Raw genomic sequence first — 10,386 nt, forward strand, 5'->3', positions numbered from 1 at the left:
TATGCAAACTTTTGTTTTGCATTTTATACTTCTGTCTGAAGGAGCTGACACCATGGCTGACACAGACCGTGAGTGTAGGTAGGGGACATGGATGTATTATATGCATATGCAGTGTTAATGGACAGGGCTGTTTCTTCGTCTTCATCGCTTTTGAAAAGAGCGGAGTATAATTGATGGGTTTTCATATCGTTTTATTATAACTGGTTAATATGTATGCAATGCATGTGTGATACTAAATGTGCTTTTAGTTATTCTTTAGAGCTTTTGTATTTTGTTATTTTTTACTTTGTTACGTGGTTTTTATTTGTTTTTATTGTTAATTAAAAATTATTAATACATTTCAATAATAATAGGCTAACAATTTCAAAAGAGCCATTCTGCATAATGAGCTTATCCTATTGTTACTCTACATGCCACTGTACTTACTCTGCTGTACTGCTCTTATTATTTTTAGTTTTAATACATACTGTGTATATATATATTTATAATTATATTGTTTATATTCCAATACTTCTTATATTTAGAGAATGTGTGACATGATGATCTGATTCTGATTCTGAATCTGATTAAGTGCATTTTGCTGATAAGACTTCTGTCTGTACCCTTACTAACATTTTAAATTCAGGACTATAATGGAGAGGCAGACTTACGTTTCAAAATGATTTTGGCCAAATTGTGTTGTAGCCTAGTGATAAAGAACTGCAAGATAAACTTGAACAAATCAGCTTACAGACTAGATAGACAGACAGACAGACAGACAGACAGACAGACAGACAGACAGACAGACAGACAGACAGACAGATACTTTATTGATCCCCAAGGGGACATTCAAGATCCCAGTAGCTTAAAGACATTACACACAACATACACATACGTCATAAACAGGATGATAAAATAACAAATCAACATGAATAATATGGACAATAAAGGAAAATATATTAAATAACTATTTCAATCGTCTATAAACAATACAACATCTGTGCTGATATTATGGCTGGTACATGAAATTGATGCAGAGTGAGTGAGAGCTCGTTATTTGTCCCCCCCCCTTTTTTTTCTTTTTTTTACTGTGGACTGCCTGTCAGTTGCGCATGCGCATTAGAGCGTCTCTGTTTTTTGAGTAAAAAATTATGGCCGTCGCGATGCAGACGGAGGATTTTCCTTACTTGCCTTCGGGGCCGGCGGAGGGTATGACCTATTTTTGTTAATAATTTTACGTTTGTTTTTAAACAAGGCTGCGTCAGTGCACTCAGTCACAGTCGCGGTTAATCAAGCTTTATTTGCCAACGTTGCCGTTAGCTTCCTGCGAGCTAACGTTAGCCCGGCATTGCAGGGTGAGCGGAGCAGGTTGGCTAAACAATGCTAAACTAGCTAAGCTAGCTGTAGCCGTTTCAGCTCCAAGGTCGACGAGAGCATGTCTGCATCCGATGTTGCTACAGCCGGATCGTGATTAATGCCTCCACCTGTGCACCAGTGGACACTGGGAGGCATCTTTAGATTTCGGTCAGCAGACATGCGTGTTTTTAGGTCATCAGTTTGCACTTAACCTATAACCCTGGTCTTGCGTCTCTGTACTTAGCGTCAGTAACACAAGGCAGTTGTAAACATAAACATTCTAAATGGCCCCGAGTTAATTTCCTGTTGCAGTGTAGCGGGGTTATGTGAATGACATCAACTGACATGGAGTTAACAAGGGGCCAGGCTGTTGCCTAGCAATGGAATTCCATTAATAAGGTCTATAATCCTGGTCTTGCTTTTGTAACGTTACTTAGCGTCAGTAACACAAGACACATGTTACTTTTGAACTTTTGAATGGACAGCGTTGTTGCTAAACTTCGTATGAAGTGTCTGAATGTCATCTTAAATAATCAAATGTGTCTTATGTCGTTATGTATGTATGTATGTGTTTGTGGTGCTGTCTGCTTTGTTAGGCTGGGGCGCCGTTGTTAAGTGGTTGTAACGTAAATGCGAATTCCCTGTTTGTGTTTGCATACTATAATAGTCCATTTGTAATCCTACTTTAGATAGATAGATAGATAGATAGATAGATAGATAGATAGATTTTTATTGATCCCAAAAAATGGGAAATAACGGTGTTGCAGCAGCAAAATATCAGACACACAGCACACATACAGAGTAAACATTAAATAATAGGAAACAATATACATGAAATAATAATAGAATACTACATGAGCAATATTTAAAAATATATACAATTTGGAAATAAAATGTACAACTGTTTCAATAGATATAAACTTAATGTGCAAGTTGGGCAAGTTACTAACGAAGCACAGTGTTGGATGAAGTATTCAGATCCTTTACTGCAGTAAAAGTACTAATACCACACTGTAAAAATACTCTAAAAGTCTGTAGGTGTAATCAGGAAAATGTAGATTTAAACTGATCGATCTAAAGAGTGTGTGGAAACATACAGTCCATACAGAAGTGTATCACGTGATTTTATTTTATTTATTTTGTTATTTGTTAACCTTTATTTATTCAGGGAAGTTCACTGAGAGGCAGCCTCTCTTTTGCAGGAACGCCCTGATCACATTCACACAGTTCCACATTCATACCTGGAAGCTGCCCGGTACAACCACAGTCTGATCTGCTGGCCACTGAGCAGCTCCACTGGAGCGGTTTGAGGTTAAGATCCTTGCTCAAGGGCACCTCAGTGGTGGTAATGAGGGAGGGACAGGCGCTGCTCTTTCACTTTGCCCACCCAGATGTTTTTGTCATTTGTGTTTTTCTGACATGAAACACAACAACAGGTGTGGACCAAAGTGATTTCACAGAGACATTTAAAATGCAATGAATATAAAACCAAAATGACGTGTCAGAAGTGCATCGCTGCTGCAGCCTGTGGGAGAACAGAGAACACGTTTCCTAATATCAGAACTTTATCCTCTCTAACATAAAAAGAGCATTGTGTCTCTCTGTCTAGGTCCTGTCATTTTTATGTACTTCAATTCAATTTTATTTATAGTGTCAAATCTTAACAGGACAGTTCTATCCAACCATGTTCAGTATATATCTAATGTATTCATAGTCTTACTGGTTATTCTACATTTTTATTCTGTATTTTATTCTCTTCTCTGCACTTTACTGCTTTTTCTACTTCTGGTTAGATGCTGAACTGCATTTTGTTGTCTTGTTGTCGACTCTTTGTTAATCTTATTTAATACACTGCTTATGTACACTTTTTTTTCTGAATGATAAAAGCTTTAAAACATTGACAGACAACCAAATGTAATCCCCTGACTTAATACTTGGCTTGATCAGTCCGTCTGATATATCACCAGTTGTTGTTTGTCACGTCTTTGAGTTGACGCATCACGATAAATACATAGTTTGAGCCAAGATCAATGACTCAAACTCTGAATTAGGCCCAAAACATGCGTCTGTGTCTGGGGTTTACACATTTGTGCGCAGGCCTTTGTCAGCGTACTTGCACGTGTTGTTAACATGTGCACAAGGGGAGCGTCTTACATTCACCAAGCAGGAATTACTACGAGAAAGAAAGCTGTTTAAAAGGGACTTGTTTTAGCACTAATGTCTAGCACAGAGGATTCCAGTGCCATTGGAGGCGAACACTACTGAGCTGTCTTGATAAACGAAACGTATCCTGAACAAAGTTGTTGTTTGAGCTTATTTTTTTGCCACAGATAGTTTATTTTTTTTTTTTTAAGTGTTGTAATTAAATTTTCCCAGAAGATGCAACCTGATTTGAAATGTGCCGTTTCTCTCTGCAGTGAATAAGCTGATAAAGGAGCACGGCGACCTGTTTTCTGACTCCCAGTGTAAAGTCTGCAGTGCTGTCCTCATTTCGGAGTCTCAGAAGTTAACTCATTATCAGGTCAGTGAGCCCTCGTCTGCTGCTGCTTTTTCAATGCCAGGGGACTGTGCTTATTTTTAACGGTGCTACTACGCTCGGAGATACGGGGGAATGCTGCATCATTATTTAATGCATAGTAGGGCTGCACAATTAATCGTGATTTTATCGAAATCGCAATATGGACTAGTGCAATATCCAAATCACAGGAGGGGGGGAGGGGGTAATATTTGCAAAATATGTGTCAAGCTATTCTGAATTAAGTATTGTGGTGCTGCAGAGATGTCCCGGCCTACAAATCCTATCCTACAGATTATAGAAATTATTCTTGTTTGCTACAGATCCTCGCAAAAATCACACAATAATCATTTGAACTTTTTTTTTTTTGTTTTCAATGAAAATGAGACTAATGATACAAAAATGATCATTCCCTCCAATATCGGGAATCATATCGCAATCGCAATATCAGTCAAAATAATTGCAATTCGATATTTTCTTCATATCGTGCAGCCCTAATTCACATTACGTCACATTAATGCTTTTATTTTTACTGTAAGCACATCCACATTAAGCTGCCTAGGTAGGTAATATGTCATGAGGTCATGAGATTCGATCGAATCACGACTTTATTCTCAAGACAAAAGAGACAGAAAAATATGTAAATGAAAATAACTTAAGTGCGATCTTGGCTGTTAGATCACAGATCAGTCCCTCCAGAAAAACGCGATTATGCAATCGCATAATTCAATGCATAATCAGCCAAAGTCCGCATATTTATGCGGGGGCCGCATTTTTTCAAATATGCCGCAATTTCGCTGCATAAATTGCCGATTTCTGCGCAAAATATGCGGGGCTTGCATGATTTCATAATCCCTGCATTTTCTTTGCAAAAAAGTCACATATATCTTAGCAGAAAGTTTAAATATGTTGCGTTTGCTTCACACGAGAGCAGCCATTTTCCCCTGTTGCCATGGGAATGTTATGAAGTGACGTGAACATCATCGAAAAGCTGCAAATCCCGCAATGAAGCCATGATGAAACTGCAGTTTTTGCAAGTTCCTGCAATTTTTGCAAGTTCCTGCAATTTCATCGCATAAACTTGCATAAATATCCCGCATATTCCATCGCATTTTTTAAGAAAACTTGCCGCATAATCAAGTTTTTTGCCCGCAGAAATAACAAAAAACCCCCGCATTTTTCTGGAAGGACTGACAGATAGCACAAGAGGACAGAACAGAGGTTTAATCAGCCGAGAGGAAGACGAAGAAGACATTAAACTGTTTTCCTGTTCAGACAGTTCAGTGTGGACAGAGATCTTTACGAATACTCTGGGAAAAAAGTTTCAAAAATAAGTAGTTAATGAGTACTAGGGCTGGAAATCTTTTTTTGTATCAGGGCTGAGATGATACTCGTGTTTCGGTGCCGGTACAAAATTGTACCCTGTTTTTATACTTCTATAAAATATCGGTCTATAAAATGTTAGCACCAAAGATGTCCCAATCACAAGTTAGACTAATTAATATGTTGTTTAACTAATCCATTCGTCATTTGATCAGAGGTGCAGCCATAATGAAGCTGTGTTTTCTTGTTCAGGACACAATTCATCACGTATTGTCCACTTTCCGTTCAAAAGCAGCACGGTTATCTTGACCAGTCGTCACACAAATAACATTTGAAGAAAGGTTTCACGCAGGGGATCGGGGTCGTTGATGTTTTGTCTGTTGTGCCCGTGTCTTTTCAGAGCAAGAAACATGCCAACAAGGTGCGGCGTTACCTTTCCATCCAAACTGAGAAGGAGCCAGCGCTGAAAAAGTTCCGGTCGTCCTCCGACAGTGTGAGTAAAACAGTGAGCAGTTGGATCTCCCGGGGTATTTTGAGTCCAACGCTGAATGCTCCCGCTGCTTTTTGTACCACATTTTCCCTGCACACACTGGGCCTCCTGCCTCACCAGCCTGCCGTTGACTCCGCGTGCCAGTGAGTTCACTAACGCGTCATTAATTCAAACACAACCCACGCAGCCTATCCTGAAATACACCCATTCATTTCTGTGTGCAACAGGCCGACGCGCATTCACTGCCTCGTTCGCTTCACACGCACTCCGATCATATTGAGCTTATATATGCAAGGAGGGGTGCTGCTTGGCTGTTGTGTTAACTAAAACTCTGTCTACATTTCTTAAATCCAAGATTAACTCGGTCTCAGAGTCCAAATCTAAGTTTTTGCTGTCATTATTTTATTCATACTTCCGTATAATATCTCGGTGTGACACGTCAATAAAAATGGATTGATGTATAGTGATGATGATGAAAGCTAACCGAGTCTGTGTATTTTGTCGCACAACAGATGTACAGACAAGTCCTTCTTCTTTTTTCTTTTTTTTTCTTTTTTTTTTTTAACCAGACTCTTGTAGCCATTAATGATTAATGTGGCTGTGTGTGTCTTTGTAAGCAGGACTGTAACAACGGAGACACCGACCGGTCGAAGGTGTGTCATGTATGTAACATGACCTTCTCCTCTGCTGTGATGGCTGAGTCACACTACCAGGGCAAAGTTCACGCCAAGAACCTAAGGCTGAAAACCGTCGGCCCCCAGGCCCCAGGTGTGTATATCTATTTGTACGATTTTATGTGTATTGCTTTGATTTTTTTTTTTCTTCCTATCGGAGCATGTAAGCGGAGTGTGAGGGTTTTGCATGGAGCGCAGAGCGAATTCTTTTAAAGTTATCGCCCCTTATCGCCCCCGCTCCAATTCCGCCTGAGCCCGCCTCTGTTTACTGCAGCACAGATTACATGCAGACGAACGGTTCCCGCCCTCCCTCTCCATGCTGCCAGTGCCCGTCGTCCAGCGGACTTTATGCTGGCGGAGCTGCGGGCATGAATGAATGAATGGAGGGTGGGTGCCGTTCATTTGATCAATACAACGCAGCTTTAGTTCTTCTTTTGGAGCGAGAGGTGAGCGATGTGCAGTAAGTGGAGCGGGGTGAAATCAGAGATGAGCGTGGGGCGATATTGAGCGAAGTGAGCTGGGAGCGGCTTTCAGTGGGGGGGGCAGGGAACGAGGAGGGAGCGAACCGCTCCGTGAGCGAGGAGCAGAAATTCTCATCGCTCCACTCCGCTCCACATGCTCTGTTTCCTATGTGAATGTAGAGCTGGGCAATATATCGATATCATATCGATATCGTGATATGAGACTAGGTATTGTCTTAGATTTTGGATATCGTGATATGGCACAAGTGTTGTCTTTTCCTGGTTTTAAAGGCTGCATTACAGTAAAGTGATGTCATTTTCTGAACTTACCAGACTGTTGTAACTGTTCCATTATTTGCCTTTACCCACTTAGTCATTATATCCACATTACTGATGATTATTTATCAGAAATCTCATTGTGTAAATATTTTGTGAAAGCACCGATAATCAACACTACAATATCGTTGGGGTATCGAGGTATTTGGTCAAAAATATCGTGATATTTGATTTTCTCCATATCGCCCAGCTCTATGTGAATGTATGATTTACTTTGTAAGTTGTTGTTTCTGAAGGTGCTAATTGTGTTCATTGTATCTCCTCTCCAGCCGTAGCCTCCCCAAAACCACCTGTAGCCTCCCAAACGTCACCAACAGTCCAGCCGAAGAAGAAACCAGCAGACGATTCGAGCGGCGCGCCGGGCGGCGGCGGCAACAACAACAACCCGGACCGTTTCTGCTCCATCTGCCAGGCCTCCTTCAACAACCCGCTCATGGCCCAGCAGCACTACGTGGGCAAGAAGCATAGAAAACAGATGACCAAGCTGAAACTGATGGAGACGTACGGCCCCTCCAATGCACCAGGTCAGACCACAGAAGTTCACGTAGTTGGGTTTGCAGAGCCACACCTTCTGAGGATAAGTCATTCATTCTTTTTTTCTGTGTGGACAAGAAAACCAACATCTCTTCTTTTCTGTGTGTCCACAGCTTCCACACTAAAGGGCTACTCATGCACCGTCTGCAGCATTGAACTGAACTCTGTGGAGCAGTACCAGTCTCATATCAGTGGTGCCAAACATAAGAACCAGTAAGTTCACACATCCCTTCTAGCTGGTTTTAAAGAGGTGAATCACTTTGTATGTCCTCATAATCCGATTAAGCCTGACACTGTGTTTATGTTTGAAGGAGAAGGGTGTTTTGAGACAGAAACGATCTCCGTGCACACAACAGTTTTAGCTCCAGTAGCAGAACTAATCTCTGTTCATATTAACACGTCTGACAGCGCATATCACAAGACCATTCACATACACCGGGCATGCGTGTGCCGGTGTAAACAGGAAGCAGATTGTCTGATGTTACTCTGCGGTTGTAAATCATGGATGTATAAGTTAAAAATACAGTATATACTTTGGAGAAAGAACAACAAAGGCGAAAAGTAAGACCGAGGATTTGTTAGCTTGGACCGATGACGAGGTGGAACTATTACTAACAAGGTATGCAAGCCTACCTAACCGATAAGACTGACTGATATGTGTCTGTTCCAAAGGTCTCCGTTTGTGCCCGTCCAGACTACAAAGCAACCCTGGAGTTTTTAAAACCGGAACGAGGCAGCAGTGTTTCCAAATGCCTCCGTTTCAGGGGCTCGGAAACGCCGGTGTAGCGTAGCAAAATGTATTTGTTTTTAAACCAAAATGTAGTAGTGTAGATGTAGCCTCTGACTTTATAAGCCGGACTAGTTTGAACTAATGAATCAAAAGAGTGGAAAAACAAACTAACAGCCCTTAGAAAAACAGAAAGTCCAGGGTTTCTGCCAGTGTTTTGCAAGCCTGGTGGCCCACCGGGCCTAAGTTGCCCCCCAACAAGCCTAAACCACTCGAAAAACATTTTTAAATGTATTTTTAGGAATTTTACAACTACAGGTGCAGTAAGAGGGCTCAATTGAAAACTCATATTTTCAAATCTCCATTAAGCACATTTAGCACTGACTTAAAGTGCCCATATAAGTGTGCATGCTCATATTAAGTGCCCATATTATGAAAAAATCACTTTTTCTGGGATTTGGGGTGTTATTTTGTGTCTCTGGTGCTTCCACACGCATACAAACTTTGAAAAAAAACCATCCATACTGTTTAGAGTGAGATACGGTCTCTTTCTTTAAAGTTGGAAGTGCGCCCTCATTTAGAAGAAGTCTCCCGGCTAATCCTGCCTTGTACTACTGAAATTGTAGAAACAAACGGCTAGATGATGTGATCCTTACCTAGCTACTGAGCATGTGATCTTACCTAGCTACTGAGGATGTGCGACTGCCAACAAAGATGTTACAGAAGTTGAGATGTCTCACTCTGTAGCTAAAACAGAGAGCTGAACACACAGGGTGAAAAGAGGAGCTGCAGCAATGTACAGTACAACAAAAATATGGTGTTTTTTGAAAATTAAACCATATAAACCTATTCTGGTACAACCTCAAAATACAATTATGAACCTGAAAATGAGCATAATATGAGCACTTTAATGTAGGGCCCTATGGAATCTGTCTTATAGCTTTTTTTTTTATTCTATATTTTGCGATTCCGTCCATGATTCTGTTATTACAGAAACTATTGGGCTCTACATTAATGCATCAGTCTGTGACTGGCCCCAGTCGGGCCCTCGTCGAAAAAAGACCCTTAACCCGCGCTAAACTACCTTTCTGGGGGAAACCCCGAAGTCTCAAAATAATCTTAATGTGTCTTTTAATAGAGTGAAGAAATCCGGCCTGAACACTGCAGAGAACCAAGACGCAGCAGAGCAGTCGTACGAGGGCGACAACCAGTACGCCGGCGGACACGAGCAGTTCACTGCAGCGGACGAGCAGTACGCCCCCGTGGACGAGCAGTACGCCCCCGTGGACGAGCAGTACGCCCCCGTGGACGAGCAGTACGCCCCCGCCGATGACACGCCGTACGCAGCCGGAGATAACCAGTACGCTCCCGAGGACACGGAGTACTCAGAGGAGTACCAGTTTACTTGAGGGCCGGGCTGGTACGGACTGCAGAGGTTTCAGTCAGGACTTGGAATGACACGCAACAACCAGCGCCCCCCCCCCGCCCCTTTTTAACACATTAACATCAACCTCCACTTCTCAGTAGCCCCACCCCCCCCTGGAGTAGAGTCACCTGGACCCTGGAATACCCGCCAACGTGGTATTTTAGCATTTTTTGGGTTCCCAACTGAAACAGTTAAAGTTTTCGGTTCCACTTTACTTGAAGGTATCTACATAAGAGTGACATGACACTGTCATGAACGTGTCATAAACGTTATAAACAAGTCATAAACGTTTATGACATATCGCTTCTGTCAGTAAGTGTCATTCGGTTTTTGTCATGACAAGTTAGGGTTAGAGTTAGGGTTAGAGTTAGGGTTAGAGTTCATGTGTCATGACAGTGTCATGTCACTCTTATGTAGATACCTTCAAGTAAAGTGTTACCAAGTTTTCTCCTCCAATGAAACAAGCTGTTTGTGATGTGTGGATAGGTGAAAGGAGGGAAAGCAGTTATAACCTTCATTAGTGACCGCAGGCTCAGTCATTCGTACCACAACAATGGTAAAGAAT

General features: G+C 41.6%; 1 protein-coding gene across 4 annotated transcripts; it reads left to right on the forward strand.

Annotated features, from left to right (window-relative positions):
• Positions 1-1,075: 1,075 nt before the first annotated feature.
• Positions 1,076-10,124, forward strand: znf346 (zinc finger protein 346). 4 transcript variants are annotated; one of them, XM_031308082.2, is made up of 7 exons: positions 1,076-1,188; positions 3,753-3,856; positions 5,574-5,678; positions 6,284-6,431; positions 7,404-7,658; positions 7,782-7,881; positions 9,534-10,124. In XM_031308082.2, exons 1-7 carry the CDS (start codon positions 1,131-1,133, stop codon positions 9,802-9,804), a joined length of 1,041 nt encoding a protein of 346 aa, XP_031163942.1. In that variant the 5' UTR covers positions 1,076-1,130; the 3' UTR covers positions 9,805-10,124. The 4 variants fall into 4 exon arrangements, with proteins under 4 accessions (XP_031163942.1, XP_031163944.1, XP_031163943.1 ...); XM_031308084.2 differs by having other exon boundaries at positions 7,425-7,658; XM_031308083.2 differs by having other exon boundaries at positions 5,574-5,666; positions 9,534-10,123.
• Positions 10,125-10,386: the final 262 nt, after the last annotated feature.

Source organism: Sander lucioperca, chromosome 13 (genome assembly GCF_008315115.2).
Source record: "Sander lucioperca isolate FBNREF2018 chromosome 13, SLUC_FBN_1.2, whole genome shotgun sequence".
Lineage (NCBI taxonomy): Eukaryota > Metazoa > Chordata > Actinopteri > Perciformes > Percidae > Sander > Sander lucioperca.